Raw genomic sequence first — 18,350 nt, 5'->3', positions numbered from 1 at the left:
AACCACCTAGACCACCACGCCTGCCGAGGATCCGAGCCCAAAGGGACCGATACGCTCAGCCGCGTGTGTTGCAGGCGACACTTCGTGGTCTCTCTCACGTGGTGTTCCTTAAGGGTCCACCTATAGACCACCACGCGCGCCGAGGATCCGATCCCGCAGGAACGATACGCTCAGCTGCGTGTTTTTCGTGTGCCCGAAGTGGACGCTCGTTCAGTACTTTGCAGAGAGTCGTCCGATAGCGGAAAGCAGCAAAGGGGCCGCAGTGGCTAGCGGAACTGACACGACAAGTCAAATCGCAAAGGCGACTAACTCAGCGATGTGCTGTAGCCAACGCTACAAGGTGGCGACGAACTGCTGTTAGCTCCGCAGGGAGCCGTTAGGGCAGTTGTGCCAACATGCACACTTTGGGGGAAGCAAGGCTCCATTCCCAAACGTGCTACGTCCGCTCCAGTGGGAGCGATAGCGTAGCACCACGCTGTCTTTTCAACCCCAATGTGGGCTGCAGCGAGCGTGCGCGAGAAGGATTCTGCCAGCAAACGAACTTATGCGCCACTTTGTGATCTCTCTCACGTGGTGTTCCTATGGGAACCACCTAGACCAGCACGCCTGCCGAGGATCCGAGCCCAAAGGGACCGATACGCTCAGCCGCGTGTGTTGCAGGCGACACTTCGTGGTCTCTCTCACGTGGTGTTCCTTAAGGGTCCACCTATAGACCACCACGCGCGCCGAGGATCCGATCCCGCAGGAACGATACGCTCAGCTGCGTGTTTTTCGTGTGCCAGAAGTGGGCGCTCGTTCGGTACTTGGCAGAGGGTCGTCCGAAAGCGGAAAGCAGCAAAGGGCCACTCTTGCTACCAGACCTGACGCGGCGAGCCTGATCGTTAAAGCGTTCTGGATCGGCTATCAAGCGGCCAAAGGCTTAATGAGCCCTTGGCCCCACGTTGGGCGCCACTTTGTGGTCTCCCCCTATATATAGCGGTGCTCCGCCGGGAGTCACCTAGACCACCGCGCGGGTCCGAGGATCCGAGCCCCTCAGGGGGACGATCAGCTCAGCCGCGTGTGTAGCGTGTGCCCGAAGCGGACGCTCGTTCGGTCTCCTATGGGAGCGAAACAGAGCGCCGCAAGGAGAAGGCCCAGAGTACAAGGAAGGCGTTTATTGTACGACCACCTTTGCGTTCCGGATATCTGTATACACCCGTTTCGGCGCGGGGCTCATGAGCCGAAGCTCCCGCAAGTCAAGGGGTGACACTCAGCTATCTCAAAACGCGGTAGCAGGCCGCTATACGGGAGGATGGCTCCCAACGACCGTGCTACCAGGGCAACGTTCTTTCAGCTCGGGGTAGCCTCCGAGGGCGACTCGGCGCAGTACGACCGCGCACGTCAAGTGAGCCGCGTCTCTTTGGCGTAGCCTTCAGAACAGGAGCAGCGAATAGGTACGCAACCGCCTCGGGTCGAGGACCTTCGGCGAGACCGGCCAACCAAAGGGATGACCGGGAGAATGGGAAGTCAGTACGCACCGTTTCGCTGTCCGAGAGCTTCTCCCCGCGTTGCCGCTCCTCGGTCGACTTGAGTCGCCAGGAGAGAGGGAACGCGGGTTCCCGCCCAAACAGACCAATCGGGTGAGCCCCTGGACCGTTCGGGGGCGGACGGCAGCAAGTGTTTTACGGTCCCGCTGCCGTTCAGCGGCCTCGGAGGAATAAGAGAGAGGGAAAGCGGTGGACCGCGCGCGCGAAGTTCGAAAGCGACCTCGCCGCGCTCGGCTCCTATGCCCAAAACGTGCTGCGCTATGGCGCTGCAACGAAATGGGCTACGCAGTCCCCACAATGTACAGGAAAAAAACAATATAGAAATGAACTTGTTACAAACAGTTACATACAACCAGATGAAACAATTCGATATGGTTATGGATTAGAAAGGCGAGACAAAGTTTGTAATAAAACCTATGTTAAGTAGTAGAAGTCTCAGAGCTCTACATCACTGTGTATAACTTGCGAATATAGTGATATGAACAATCAAACAAGTCAAAATTATTAAGGTCATAGTGATTGAGAAGTACATACATAGATACATACATACATACATACATACATACATACATACATACATACATACATACATACATACATATTGAGGCATTTTTCACGTTTCCTACTTCAGAATATTTCAGCACTACCTTCGGGATCGGTACACATTTTTAACGCGTCACGAGGTGTTTTGTTTTCAACCGTTTGCCGGGTTTTACATGCCACACTACAATTTTATTATCAGGCGCTCCATTGGAGGGGAAAAACGTCCGTCGTGTAACGGTTAATAGTATCGGTCTTTTGTGCCCGAAATTAGGCAGTACAGTGAAAGCTCGTTAATTCGAACTTCAATAATTCGAATTTATGGATAATTCGAACTGTACGATTTGGTCCGGCGAAGCTCTACAGAAGTCTATGTATAAAAAAGTCCGTTAATTCGAACGCCAGAAGGTTCCCTCACGGATAATTCGAACTACGCTCACCTGACACACGGCCAGAGAAAAGCGCCTACTGCCTACACACAAGGCTGTATTGCCTCCGAAACGGAGAGAACGGCGACAGAAGGCAAAATCGGGAAAAAATCTAACCGACGCGGGGTCAGCCAGAAGGCAGTGGCGGCTGCCGCCTCTCCGTTCTACGTAATCTCCAAGACTTCTTGCCCGTTGCGGATCTCGGAGGCTTTGCAAATCTTGTACGGCTGCTAATGTTGTGCGGAGATGGCACGGCAAGCGCCAAAACACAGCGAATCAAGTACGTCGCAGCTGCGCTTGCAATCAAGAACCAACGAGTCAGGGCCTTCGCCACCTTCACATGTTCAGCGTCTTTGTCTCGGCAGTCTTCATTGGTTGTGCACCTCTGTTTTCAGCTTAGGAGGTATCGGCCGTTGCGAATCATTGTGATAGTGTTAAGCCTCGGCTAACGTTCGTTTCGGTGGACATCGGTGGTGTGGCACAGTCGGACCCAGAGCTTCGACTTGAAGATGGCGTGTGCCCGCGGCACACGCCATCACTTTCTGACACGCCAAATTTCTGACATGCCCTACTGCTTCCAAATCGCAGTGTACTGTTGCTCTCCTTCACTTTAGTTAGTTCGAACTTTCGTTATTTCGAACTGAAGCGGCTTCCCCTTGCGGTTCGAATTAACGAGCTTTTACTGTATTTGCAGAGCTTTGCTTACGCTCGACTCCGCATACATTTCACGTGCACCGGTGGATGCAGAGAATGCATTGATTTCGCTCATCTAAGAAGCGCGCCTTCCGGAGTCACCATTAACATGCGCACAGCTTGGCACAGCTATAAAGAAAGTAACTAGACACACCCTGATGCTCCACTAAATCGGCTTCCTAAGGGAACGTATGCAGTGTTCTACATTCCGCTTCCTGTATGAACGCACTCCGCAATCGCATCAATGTTCTCGGTTGCGTTCTGCTGAGTGGCTTTGTGCAAATTGAGAGAAAAGACGGGGAAGGCGGGAGATGGAAATTCAAGACGATGAGCAAAACGTGAACAAGGTGAATGCAGGAGCCGACGTTTCAACAAGTGGATTTGTCTTCTTCAAGACGAGGTATGCTTTCCTCGTCACAGTATCTATAGGTGGGGTTCTTCTAAAGGGGAGAGGGTGTGAGGCGGGAGGATGCGCAAACGAGGGAAAATGTGTTAGCGTGGCGAATTGAGAGTAAAGGAACGCTGTGTACAAGGTCAAAGCCAGGGCACAACCCCTCCCCCGCTCCCCCCCCCCCCCGGCCTGTCAATGAACGCGCGTTAGCCGGCGTATGAAAGGCGACTGACACGGCGGCGGACAGAAAAAAAAGAACGGAAAGGAAAAAGAAAAGAAAGGGGGGGGGATACGCCAAGAAATCAAACTAAGTGTTGTTGCCTATAGCTTGAAGTTTAGCATAGCGAATAGGTTCTAAAGCTCCCTTTGAAACGTTTATGCCTATTGGTTGCAATGTCTTGAACTTATGGATAAGGTATGGTTCTCTGTATTTTCTTTCTCGTTCAGAACGGAAATTTGACTGTAAGATGTAGAGTTTAAGTTCGTCATAGTTATGACCTGGTTGGTTGAAATGCTCGGCGACGGCTTTGGGAAGCTTTTCAGCTGTGTCCGCGCGATGTCCGTTTAATCTGACGTTCATTGACTGTCCTCTTTCACCGATATATTGTTTCTTACAGAAGGAACTACAAGCATATAAATCACATCTGAACTTGTACAAGTGAAGCTAGATTTGACTTCATGCGTATAACTATTTGCGGTCCTTTTAATTTTAATGTCACTTTGAAGATGCCTGCAGGTTTTGCACCAAGGGCGACAACATGCTTTTATTACGGGAGAATGGTGTTTGCTGATATTTGCATGAACTAACATGTCTTTAATGTTCTCGTTTCGGCAATAGGTAACCCTGGGTGCATCCGGGAACGCTTTTCGCAGACGCTCGTTACTTGATAATATTGGGTGGTATTTTCTTAGGATGTTGTTTACGTTTTGGAGTGCATTAGAATATTTTGTTATAAAGGCCGGCGGTCTGTCAGATTCTAATGTGGGCAGCTGTCTCTTCGCCAATTCCGACTGTCTCTCCAATCTTGACGCGGCATCTTAAGCTCTATCGAGAGCTACTTGGGGATAGTTCCTTTCTGCTAGCGTTGTTTTAAGGTCATTTAGGTGGTGGATATAATCGTGGTCTTCACTGCAGATTCTTCTTATACGTTTTGCTTGTCCAACGAAAATTCCTTGCTTGCAATGTCGCGGGTGATGACACTTGTAGTCTAAATATTGCTGGCTATCTGTAGGCTTCCGGTAAAGTGTCATTCTCAGTTTTCCGTTTTCTATGTAGACAGTCGTGTCCAGGAAGTTGATCTGACTAGGAGAGTGGTGAGCCGTAAATTTAATACTCGGGTGAAAGCGATTGAAATGGCTAATTAAATTGGTTAAGGCGCTTGTGCCGTGTTCCCATGTTATAAATATGTCGTCAATGTAACGAAGATAGGTGTGGAGTTTTAACGGGTAGAATTTCAGCAGGTCTGCTTCAAGCTGTCCCATGAAGATGTTCGCATACGTGGGAGCGAATGGCGTACCCATGCTAGTGCCGAAAATTTGCAGGTAGTGTATAGAATCGAATTCGAAATAGTTGAGCGTGAGAACTAACCTAAGGAGCGATAAGTAAACTTCAGGAGCGTGCGCATGGGGATTGATTGCGAGGGATCTAGAAACTGCTTCAATTCCTTCACTCATGGGAATGTTCGTGTAAAGGGCAGAAACATCCAAAGTGAATAGAATAGCGCGGTCAGAAAGGATTTGGTTGGCGTTGATGCCGTCGATAATTCGGAGGAAGTGCGGCGCGTCTTGAACGAAAGATGGGAGGGTGGTGGATATGTTTCACAGGTGGTGATTTAAGAATTTAGACAGTAACTCCGTAGGTGTGTTTTTATTAGACACAATAGGCCGACGTGGGATTTCTGCTGTAAATATTTCTTTAACCGGAACTTTATGTATTCTAGGAAGAAGATAAAAGCGGCCTGCTGTTTTGTTCTTGGGTATCATTAAGCGATATTCAGGTTGCGTGATTAGTTCCCTGGACAGGAGCTCCGCTATTGTGCTCATCACAATATTGCTGTAATCTGAAGTTGGGTTAGAGTCGAGTTTGCTGTAATGGGTGTGGTTGCTCAGTTGTTTAGAGGCCTCATTCTTGTACTTATCTATAGGCCAGATAACGGTACTGCCGCCTTTGTCTGCTGGTTTTATTACAATATCATTCCTTTTCGCAAGTTCTCTAAGGATTTGGTGTTGAACGGGGGTCAAATTTGTGCGATTCCGGCAATTCCTCGTTGACTCTAGAATTTCCTTTGATATCAGTTTCAAGTATAAATCGAGGTCTGGGCACTGTTCGGTTTTCGGTGTCCACGTGCTAGGTGGTCTAATAGAGTCTCTGTCTTCTTTTTCTACATCTGGTCTACCTAAAAAGAACTCCTTTATGCGCATGCGTCGTGAAATCTCTGTTATGTCTTTGTGGAGTTCGTATTCGTTTACTGCGTTGTTCGTCGGACAAGACGTTAGACCACGTTTCAGGAGATCAACTTCTTCGGGGCGTATATATAGACTATGGGATATGTCTACTGCATTGCTGCAGTGCTCTGGATGCTCGCCTGTAGGACTGTCGGTGCGGCTACGTGCTGCAGGGGTTACATAAGTTTCTTTGGGTGGATCTGCAGCTCTCATATCTTTGCGCTGGTATTTATCTAGTAATTTCCCCCCCTTAGTTTGGACGAATTGTTTAAGGTCTCTTCTTTTCGGTGCAGTTAACATTATGCTGTCGAGTTGATCAGAGATTATCATAAGTTGTTCTTTGCAGTGTTCTTCGAGAAGGTCAATAAGGGAGAGCGATGCATTTTCTAGGACAGCATTCCACTTTAATAATAGCCTGGAGGTAGCACAGTCACTACTACATTACTTTAATACATGCAGTCTGTAATACATGACTGTAGTGTCGCAGAAAATCTGGTGTCAGCGTCGGCGGAGATGTCGGTGGGCCAAAATTTTGTTATATATTTAAGCATACGTACACGACATGGCTTGTTATAAGACATGGCGTATTTGCGTGTTGTATTGTCACACTGTTCTATCAATAAATTAGTTCATAGCTTATCTTACATTCTCGGCAAATTTATTTCTCAGAATTGCGAGAATGAGAGCCCACAAACGTCATCAAACGAAAAACCAAGAGTGCATGCCTTTTATGTTAAATCTTCTCGGATATAAATATTAAAAGAGCGGCACGATAACTGATACCCTAAAGTCATACTGCTTTTTTTTTCTTTTGCGCAGCTGTGCACAACATAGGGAATGGGCCCATGCAAGAGGGCGCGCTTCTATCAGAAAGCTCGCCTTCTTGCAAAGCAGTCGCCGCCAGCGTTTTTCAGTATACGTTACGTTTACACGACCTGCAGTTGCCGGGAAGCGTAAGCAGCAGTCTTACGCTTCCCTTTGAACCTTCTTGAACCTAACCTTATCTTTGAACCTTATTGCGTTAAGGCGAAGCTTAAGCGTCCTATAATTGTTTGTTTGTTAAAATTTAAATACACAAATAAATGTATAAATAAATGTCTAACGAATGCCGTGCGGCGAAAGCCGAAACATAAGCAAATGACCAGGCATTTTTCGTGAGTGAGCTCCTACTTTATAAACTATACGTATGTATGTAGACCAGTGGGTGCAGGAGTACACATATTGAGTCTGCACAATTTATGAGATCGGCCCACGAAAGAGGTTAGACACATACGCGATAGGAGAAATTGATGATAACTCGCTCAAAAAGAGTTTCCTTTTAAAAAAAAGGATCTGGTGTTTACATGAAAAAACTTCTATTTCATAATGAGGTACACCGTAGTGGGGGACTGGGGTTTTAATTTCGACCACCCAGGGTTATTTAGCGTGGAACCACTGTGATCTAAATGCGGCCGGCGCGGCCGGGGTTCGATCTCGTGCCCTGGGAATGGAATCCCAAAGGAAAAACAAAAGTAATCCATCACTTACAAAACTAAACCGTCTCAATTAGTCTCTTATAACTTAGATCATTGGAACACGCGCAACCATAATTCTCTCTCTTTATCGCAGTTGTGATTGTGCTAGATGAAGCCTCAGTATGCGTCAATGGTCGTCCACAGTGCACAATAGCTCTAGTGCTCACACGCTTTCCAACGGAGTGCACGTGCTGTCAGAAGTGCCCGCTTCATCCTGATCACCACAGCAGTGCGCATTCTCGCACTGCTCGGACTACAGCCCTTTTCGGAAGAAAGGATTTTTAGGCGCTAGAGAAGAGTTCATCATGCCCACCCCACCATAAAATTGCTCTTGTAACTTTCTACATGAGAATGGCTTAGACGCTCGTATTTATGACCTGTGAGACGCAATGACATTGCATAACGTGTTTGGGCGATAACGTGTTGTGTGGACAAGATCACTCGGGCATGTAGTGTGTCTAAAGCGTGCATCCGCGCATTGGATATGTATCTAGTAGCTATATGTACCATGTTGTAATCACTTGCCACCTACCTTTTCCCCTGTGCCTCCCGCATCCCGTTACCCATTGAGGAGTAGCAGGCTAGAGACACACTTTCCCGGCCGACCGCTCCTCCTTTACCTTCAACAATATGTACTCCTCCTCATCCTCGGGCGATCGTTTCCTGGTGTCCTTTCACTAGAGTCCTACTTTAAATGTCGCGAGATTCCAGACGCGCCGACGTCTACGAGAAAGATCGTTTTTTGGCAAAGTACAAGGCACACTTTTTTTGAAACTGCAGAAGAAAGACTGTCTCTCTTTCATGATGAAGGTGCCCTGTCCTAATGACGTGAAATCTCGATAAGGCTAAAGTATACACACAAATGATCACCCGAAAATAGCCTAGCAAAAAATGACTTGTTTTTCTAAACGTTCCTCCAAAATTTTTCAAGCCTTTTGCCACGCTTAAACCACTTCTCATGCGGAATTTTACAAACACACCGGGAAAAAAGAAGAATCACCGTCAAATCAACAGCCCATAAGTACGCTGGCCATGCCCTTGGTTGTGTTATGCGGCTCGGAATCTGACCTTATTAATAATAATCATGTAGGCTAGATCATCTTTAAATACTTCAAAACACGACCCTGCGGGCCATACAGGATAGTGGCACTAGAATAGTGATTACGCAAGAAAATATTCATTCTACGAATTCATCTCGTGCAAAAGCGAAGTGATAATTGGTAGAGTTAGTGATCGAAACAACGTGATTATGCCCTTAGAAAAGTATGACTATCTCAGTTTCTGTTTTTTTTTTAGGAGGGGCGGAGAGCAATGCAATAACGTGCCGAGATAGCGGGCCAAAGGCAGTAAAAACTTTACCACTCCGCTGGTTTCTGTAATAAACTCAAGGAGCAAACCGAGTTTGTAAACAGAGATGATGTGACCTAACATCCCGAGAAAACGCGGGGGTTACTGCATACGGCCTAGATTATTATCCTTTCTTTTATAATACTGCAGGCTAGCAAGCCCGAACACGAGTGCATGACTACAATGAGAATCAAGGTGCACGTACGAGAAAACACGCCAAATAGTATAAGCATCTCCATTCGCCAAAGCAACGCAATAACAACGACAGAATAAGGTACCGAGCCCAATGAGACATATACTAATGCGAAGAATACATGGTCCCGGTATCTGTAGACAAACTATATTTTAAACAGATAAAGACGCTGCACACGTCACAGAAATAGTTCCAGAACACAATCAGTTTATAAATAACAACCGACTGACAAAATGCGATGTACTGGACATTACACTTGCTCGCTATTGCAACAATAACTTTACAAAATCTTTCCTAATGTTAATGGTAGTGAAAATAGTATAAGAAAGTGCATTCCACTGGCAAACAATCCGGATAAATGGGCCGTTTGTTCTCCCGAAAATTCGTTGCAAAGCATCTTCCTGCGTATGTCACGCATGTCGCATGCTAAAAGGTTTTACACTTAAGTACTGGTGTTGTGTTCGCCTGTAAAAATAATACAGTGGATTACTAGGCGGTTAAGCTACGGTTAGAATATTACTGTCAGCCATTATAGCATCTTAAGGGAATGGCATCTTCTGTATTTCCCCCCAAAACAATGTGGACTGGCTTGTGCTGTGTCATCTCCAAGTAGTGGGTATCCTTAATAATGCATGGATCCTAAATTACCGAGGCGTACTGTTTCTCAGGTGTGATCTAAGTGAAAGTAAAGGACAATTGCGTAAGATTCAATGACGTCTTTCTGAGTGCCTTTCTTAAGAATAATGGCATCACAAATGCAGAAAAACAAACTATAATATTATTACGATATCATCGAGTGATGCAGAAGGTACGAGCCACCGCGAGAACGACGACGAAGTGGGTCTGTGCCTTTTGCCACGAGCGAGTGTCGGCCTGGCGATCTGGCTCCAGTATAAGTAACCTGTATAAAGCTTCTTTATTCTGTGTCTTTCCACACGTACCCATATGTAATAATAATAATATTTGGGGTTTTACGTGCCAAACCCACTTTCTGATTATGAGGGACGCCATAGTGGAGGACTCCGGAAATTTTGACCACCTGGGGTTCTTTAACGTGCACCTAAATCTAAGTACACGGGTGTTTTCGCATTTCGCCCCCATAGAAATGCGGCCGCCGTGGCCGGGATACGATCCCGCGACCTCGTGCTCAGCAGCCCAACACCATAGCCACTGAGCAACCACGGCGGGTCGTAACCATATGTATTTACAAGAATAGGCTAGATTGAGAATAGCACCTAAACATTTATCTTTAATTACCTGAGTGATATCATAATTAATCATGTTACAGCAAAAAAAAAAAGAAGGCTGCTTTGTGGGTGTAATCATCAAAGGTACGGTTTTTCCCCCAATAATTCCAAAGTCACATTCTCAACACCACGCTTAATTTGCTAGCAGAGAACGTTGCAATATTTTCGAGGCTCATCACGCAACACTTGTATACAGTACACTGATCTTCAAATAGCTTAACGGATTCTGTATTTGCACTGCGGTTCAATCATTTACATAAATTGGAAACAACAATGGGGCAAGAACACTTCCCTGAGTTTGCTTCTGAGGTGACAGGAATCATGTCGGAAGAGTAGCCGGCAGCTTGAATAAATTGATATTTATAATTGAATTTCGGTCGTCACGACGTTTACCTTCCGCAGTTCCTTAGTGTCTATGGTGTTGGGCCGCAAAGCACCAGGTTGCGGTATCGGATCCCGCCCACGGTGGCCGCATTTAGATGCGGGCATAAACACCAGCGTACTTAGGTGTAGGTGCGCGGTAAAGGACCCCTGGTGGTCCAAATTATTCTGGAGTCCCCATCAACGGCATGCCTGATAATCAGATGGGGGTTTTGGCACGTAAAATCACATAATGAAACATTTTGCTGTCAACCCGACGTTGTTTAAGGTGGACTGAAACACGGCAAACCAACGTTTGATTGTACTAGGAGTATCGAAATGAAGCCGCTGCAGTCAGCACTCCAATTCGACACTTAGCAAGAACCTCGGAATGCAAAAGTAGGGTGCGCTGTCGCGATGGGTGTGAAGGTGCCATAGTGACGGTAATGAAGGCACAGCAAAACGGCAGGTTACAGCAGGGCAAAAAAAATATATATGTCAAATAATCATAATATATAGCAGTATGTATATATTAGGTTATGTATATGAAATATATATTATAATATTACACTGCACATATCGCGGCGAAGCTCGCGACAGGGAACGCGTAACAGGCTGTCAGATGGCTACTATTTCTACATGGGTCCCACCGCGAGGCACCAAATTCGGGATATTCATGATTGTTCTTTGCGAAGCACGGACCCGTTCGGTGATGTTCGCGTCCTTTTTCTTTTTAGAATGGCTTTCTTTTCTTGCGTTTGCGTATTAACACTTGTTAAAATACATAAAAATGTAAATCCGGTAGAACGAAGTAGTTGCATGTTAGGAAAACCTTTCACTTAAAATCACTCCCTTTTAAACATCACTCTTAAATTCACTTGAACATCACTCTTTTCTCCGCGTTAATGCGTTTGCTTCTAATAATCAGTCCTAGTGAACCAGAGCAGTTTGCAACACACGTAAATTATTGAATAATTTTTGCAAATGTCTTCCTTCAATTTGACAAGCAGATCTCTGTATTATTTACCGTTTTACTCATTTATTCACATTACCTTACATGCCCATTGAAGGGCATTGAGTAAAGTCTGCAACAGTAATTACATGACAGAAAAAAAGCAAAGTGCAACATCGCTATACAATAATACCATGCAATGAGTTAAGCTTATCATGGAATGTTTCACGATTGGAGATGGTTTCAATGTTATCCGGGAGACCGTTACAATATGCAATAGCTCTAGGTAGTGGCGATGAGTTAAATGCCTGCCTTTGACCATGAATGCGCATGAAACTAAGTGCTTAATGAAAGCGTCGAGATTTGCGTACATCAGCATGAAATGGCAAACACCGAAAGTTATTACTATATATGTACCTGGGAAACAGACATAAAAGAGCAATGACGCGGTGATCTTCTAATGACTGAAAGGCAAGTGGGTTTCAAGGACTTCGAACAGCTTAAGGTAACAATAAGTAACACAGTCCTGTGCCTTCCCCGTTCGAATTATACGCACATTCTTAATGTGCCCACAGTTCATGAGCGCCTTCAATATAACCCATATTCTATGAGTATTTTTGATGAGGTACAATTATTAATTATGACGATGTTCATAGTGCACATTATGGGACACCTATTGTAGGACGACCTTCAGCGTATGCGTGCCGCGGCGTCGGTGGGCGTTACGTAGGAATTAGAAACATCTTTGGGACATTTTTTCAGGAACAGGAACAAAACTTTCGGCAACAATTCTAAAGCAACGCTCCTTTCACCTTCTAATTATAGGTGATGCGATTAATAAAGTTCTTGCGCTGCCGTGATTCCGAAGTTAACATAAGACACGCCTGCCCCGTTGCCTAGCAAAGCGAAAGGCACAGCACGCGCCCGTCGAAGCAGCGCGTTCTCCCGCCGTGGAACTCACCCGTGAGTGCCTTTCCTCTCATGTTTCCTGGCGTCTGCGGCATAGAGAAAAGAAATTTCTATGTCTGCGGCGCGTCGCGTTCCCGTGCCGGCTGGCAAACAACCGCCCTATTAGCGGCGAGAATAAAACCCCTCAATCTCCCAAAGTAGCGCCATTCACTTCCCTCCTCCTCCACTCGGCGCGGCCTCGACGCTGGCGCCGCCGGTGGTGGGCCTGCCGTAGCAGACGACGGCTAACACGCTACGGGAGGAAATCCGCAGAAAAGTTCGTTCGAGTCCTGCGGAGCAGTTTTTTCAATCTAGATCTTGCTTTGTCAGTCGGTAACTGGCCTTAAGAATGTCGTGTCGGATTTGCGGAAGAAATGGAGAAAAGCACCATTATTCAAGGCGTATTTAAGGCGTAAAGCGCGCGCACGTTGAAAGTTCGTGTTGCTGAAACACGACACAAGCACGCGGTGTGCTCAGACACGCGAGTAATTACCAGAGTTTCAGGTTTTGACAGCGTGAAAGTATGTGCACGTGGTTTCGTAGGTTAATTTACGTACCTGCAGGATGCTGTTGTTCTGCCGGCGCGTGAGAGATTCCGACTGTTTGCGGTCAGCAATGCCTGGCCGCAGGGCCGTTTCTGTTCCGCGTCTTTTACAGATGTACGTAGCTCATGCACAGGTTGTGGTGGCCATGAGCAACGTTTTCACACATAGGTGGTATAGATAATTTGAACAACGTACCAGCATATGAAATCGTTATTTATTTATCACAATGCAAATGGTTAGAATTTGATAGAAAAAAAAGAAGCAACTTGATGGGACAACTGGAATGAGTTTCAGAAAATTATTATCCCCCTCCCCTCATTGGCACCAGCAACACTTTTGTTGAAGTGCTAATTTTATCTCTGTATACTACGTGCGTCTGTATTCTTTTGCGTTGTAAGTTTTCACAAGGAAGCAGTGTTGCGTTAACTGGAACAGTCAAGGCACACAAGACAGAAAAAAAGTTGATTCTTGGGTTTTACATCCCAACACCACGATCTCATAAGGCACGCCATAATGGGGGCTCCGGATTAATTTTTTTCCAGCTGGGGTTCTTTAACGCGCCCCCAATGCACTGGACACGGGCCCGTTTTGACACGGGCGTCAAAAGAAGAGGTTGGAGGAGCCGTGGCACTTACTTCACAAAGCCGCGCGTTCTTTGCCACTTGCTCGAAGTCAGCCCGCCCGATCTTGTGAATCCACACTTTTCTTCGTTTTGCGTTGCGCCCGGTGGATGGTAAAGCAAAAAGCTTTTTGCCGTCACTGGGTCTGTTGTGGCAACCGTAGGCGCAGCAGCACGGCATCGCAATTAAGCACTCGGCCCTAACACATTGCATAAAACTACCGCGCTACTTCAAACCGCCTGCCGTACTTTCGTCGCGCAGGCCCAAGAATGGGGGTCGCAGCGCGCTGGAAAGAAAAGATATACAAAAGCGTGGCGCCTGCTCTGCGCCGGCAAGAAAAAATATACAAAAGCATGGGGCCTGCTTTCACGTGACATAGATTGGCCAATGGGGGAGCGGAGGAGGCTGGGGCGACAGGTGAAGTGGAGGAGGAAGCGCCTGGGTGAGCGGGGTGGCGGAAAGATCTAAGAATGGCGCTACTTTTGGAAAATTGAGGGGCTTTAGGCGAGAATTAGGAGTGGCGCCCTCTCGCGAGTGACGTCACGGCCAGGACGCCGCTCGCCCCGGCTCGCTCGGCTGCCGCGCGCGCTCGTTCCCTTCGTGTATGCTTGGGGCATGGGTGGCTCGAGTCGTACGTATTGAAGAATACGTCGGCTTCTTTCAGCTGCCATACCTTAACCACAGTTTCTCCTTCAAAAGCGTGTGAGTCGTGAAACTTTGCGGCTTGGATATCGGAAGCTAAGTAGCGTTAAAGGGGTCTACTAGGTTTTGCAATGCATGTATGCGCCGTGTCTATCGGTAAATTTTGACTAAAAAAAGAATATCTGCAAATTCAACGCGCGAAATTGTGTTTGATGCTTCGCTTAACACTTAACATTGCTTTAGTATTTAGCTATGAGAGGCATTGCATTTTACGTACGTGGAAGAAAAATTTGGTAATTGGCGTCAACATGTTATCCGATGTTAAAGACCCTGCCCAGCGAAGCTGTCATCATGATTCCTATTACTCTGGTGTATTGTTCTATTCAAATATGGCCATTCATTAATGCGTAAAAAATAATTAGGCGCGCATTTCTTATGAAAAAGTTTGCTGCTACTTTCATCCCCCTCTGAAACAGGCCTCCAAAAAACGAATTGCTCATCGCTGCTAACACGATGGCGCGTCATGTAGAGTATTTACATATTTAATTCACAAACACCATAGTAGCAATCACCTGAGAGAAAAGTTTCGTTGTTAAGATCGAGAGCCACTCAATTGAAAGCGATGAAATGTTTCATAGTGGCCCTCAGTAGCTTTTATCGACAATATGGCACGCCCCTGATCACGTAACGGTAGCAATCGACTGTCCGTATGGCGAGGCACGCTATGTTCGCTAAACCCATCAGTTCACTACAACTTCGAATTAAAACCATGAAACATTTTTTACAGCGCCAACTGGAATGCTAAAGTATTCTCGAGCTACTACACTGCAGCTTAGATAGCCTGTATACAAAAGGAAAATTCAAGCACCTTCTGTCTCACCATGTCTCGATCCAGCGTTATTTAATTATACAAACGGATAACTATTCGCTTCGTCGGTACATAAAAGAGAACCTTGCAGGCTAAATTAAGTTTGCTCCAATCCAATCGCAAAAATTCATAAAGAAAGCACCACAAGCCTTGCATATACTTTCACTTGATTTCTGACCCTCCACCGGGGGAATTTCGATATCTTCAATATGTCCCATACCACTAATCATTGACGCTTCGACTTCTTTCTGGCTGCAGCTATGTGGTCCAGCAGGCATACTTCACCAAAAAAAATTGGGCCGAGCAGCCTGTGTCAGTTCGCCAAACAGATTCGTCATGTATATTCCTCAAGCAGCAAGCACCAGTATATTTCTCAAGTGAGTTTGATTTGATTTGATTTATTAATTTCCATTTACAGACACACATTTACAGAGGAGTGGTAAGTGGAGGTGGATGAGGGAAAAAAGCCGCACAGACGCGGCTTGAGGTAACTTCACCCCCTTAGGTACAATATGGCTACATGGGTTAACACATCAAGCGCCATATAAATTACATTTATATGGTGGCCATAAAACACTGCAGTTATACAATATATGAAAGAACAGTGAAATATTTACACAATGACAATGCAAAACACACTGCGGCATTGAAATAAATAAATGATATACACTTGGTAACATAGACAAAAAAAGAGGAACATAACATACACTATTAATCATTAACAAACAAGCTCTAAAGAGGTGAGTTGAACGTCTAGCACGGAAAAGGGAATATATATTGGTACATTCCTATTTGTATTCTGTAAATAGCTGTAAGCCTTCATAACCTTCACTTCAAATTTCCGCCACTTAAAAAAAATTAACACGTGAAGAACCGCCTAATGTTGACAAGCAGTTAAAGCAGCAAGTGAGGCGTGTAGAATATAAGCTCCAGTATTAGTTAAGTTCCCGTGCTACTGCCGAGCGTTTCTGTGAGGAAATGCAAAAATTCGATATTATACCATGAACTACTCGTCGTGAGCAAACCTATTTTAGCGGAATAAAATCAACGTAACTGCTGTAGAAGTCATATATAGCCAGCTTTGTGACATACTTGCTGCACCGTGGCAGGTATGGTATCATAACTGGATTCCTATAGGCTATGCTTTTGCGATTGTCTATCCGCGTATGAAAAGCCCGCAATGGGCTGGTCTGCGTCACCAGGCTGGCACTGTAGCGTTGCCTTCGAGAGCTGCATTGTTGTCTAAGAAATTAGCTCTTTGAATAAATGTTCGCAAAGGAAGACGTCGTAAAAATATATTTGAGACTACCACCATAAGTATACAACCAGAGAGAACGAGGGCGAACAAACGAAAACACCGCAGAAAGCGCCCGGACAACGCCCGAACTGTAGCAGACGACAGGCGCGAGTCCGTGCCCTAAGTCACGCGAGCGGCGCTCGCAGCGCCGCTCGCGTTCGTTCTCGGGGTCATCGGCTGCCTCTCTCTCTTCTTCTCCTCTCACCCGCTCGTACGCTTGTGGATTCTCTTCCTCTCTACATTCAGTCTCTCCCTCTTAAAGATAACAGCTGGCGGGCCGCCAACTAACCGTGTCCCAAGGTAGCAGAGCTTCCGCCGAAACCTACCTGACTAGAAAGCGCCGACTTGCCGCAGCCACCGCCACCTGGGGCGCGTGAAGACAACTGTTTACAAATAAATGAGCCAGGTGCCCCATCTACAAGTGGCGCTGAAGTCAAGACCTGACTGATTGGCATGAATGATGGAATTCCTTTGGGGTCCTGCATTTTGGCGACCATCACGCGTGCAGATTATTTTTTGCTCTGAGCTTGTATACTCACCTCAGATGACGCTGCAGTGTATCCTCAAAGTACAGGAATGACCTGTGCGTTAAGAACATCATTTGAATGGGATCGACTACAAGTCCTTCTTAGGCTCCCTAAGAACAGGACGAAATGGGATGGGAAAGAATTACAGCGCTAGTGAGTACAATGTCAAGAGTGACTTATTTCTTATTACCAGCCGCGGTTGCTTAGTGGCTATGGTGTTCGGCTGCTAAGCACGAGGTCGCGGGATCGAATCCCTTAACGGCCCCCACATTTCCATGGGGATGAAATTCGAAAACACCCGGGTACTTAGATTTAGGTGCATGCACGTTAAAGAACACCAGGTGGCCAAAATTTCCGGTGCTGCCAACTACGGCATGCCTCATAATCAGAATATGGTTTTGGCACGTAAAACCCCAAAAAAACTTCTTTTTTATTCGCCATAAAATAAACAACCAAAATATGTGATAAATGAAATATGTTTCAATACGTGAACGGTATACGGCGAAGACACGGTCATTGCTATTTCCATCATAGCAATATATGCGAAACTTTATCGGATATTCCTTCAAGCACTCATGATTCTGTGCGACACAATACGTCCATATGCAGGAGTTATCGAACTAGACAGGGCCGAAGCATATTATCATTTAGATAGACTTCAACCTACCAAGTTAGCAGCCGGTAGAGAGCTCAGAGGCTGTGTTACGGAGAGTGAAAGAACATAGCTCGACATTTACTCGCGTAGCGTGCCGCATTTATGATGACCGAGAGATAAAGCGCGTCAGATGCAACAGCTTGAATATGCACGATAGCGACCGCGACGTACTAACACCTTTTGCGAAAAAAATATCGTGTGCTAGCTCATTCGCAACTTGAAGTGAAGCGCACTACACGGCTTGAACAGACAGGCAAGGACATAAAAAAACTGAGGAAACCGCCGCGCTCAAGTGTGAAATGAACAATGTCTTTCCGCACGACGTCTTAACTTACAGAAGCCTGCACACATAGGGTATCGCTTGCACCAGAAGAACTGGTCGATACGGAAAACCAAGAATGAAATAATGCACTGCAAATTAGAAACAACATTGAACATTCGCTCTTTCAATACGCTGAAATTCAGTTCAGTTCAGTTTATTTTCCTTAAAGACCCCCGATTTCAGGGGTATTACATAAGGGGTGGGTACAAAATTCGAATTAAGACTAGTGCAAGTAACGTTCAAGTTCAAGCACGCATATATATACACACATACATAGTATACATATTCGA

The 18,350-nt window shown here is 46.0% G+C and overlaps 1 protein-coding gene across 1 annotated transcript in view; it reads right to left on the bottom strand.

Moving 5' to 3' along the window:
• LOC135896868 (N-acetyltaurine hydrolase) overlaps positions 1-12,726 on the bottom strand; it is a 52,844-nt gene extending 40,118 nt beyond the window's left edge. The window contains exon 1 of the mRNA XM_065425371.1: positions 12,598-12,726. Within this exon, the coding sequence (XP_065281443.1) occupies positions 12,598-12,640 (43 nt within the window). The 5' untranslated portion in view covers positions 12,641-12,726. The remainder of the gene's footprint in view (positions 1-12,597) is intronic.
• Between the last annotated feature and the right edge of the window lie 5,624 nt (positions 12,727-18,350).

The sequence above is a fragment of the Dermacentor albipictus genome, chromosome 5, assembly GCF_038994185.2.
Source record: "Dermacentor albipictus isolate Rhodes 1998 colony chromosome 5, USDA_Dalb.pri_finalv2, whole genome shotgun sequence".
NCBI classification, from domain to species: Eukaryota; Metazoa; Arthropoda; class Arachnida; order Ixodida; family Ixodidae; genus Dermacentor; species Dermacentor albipictus.
The sequence above is the reverse complement of the archived record's forward strand: the minus strand, read 5'-3'. Positions and strand labels throughout refer to the sequence as shown.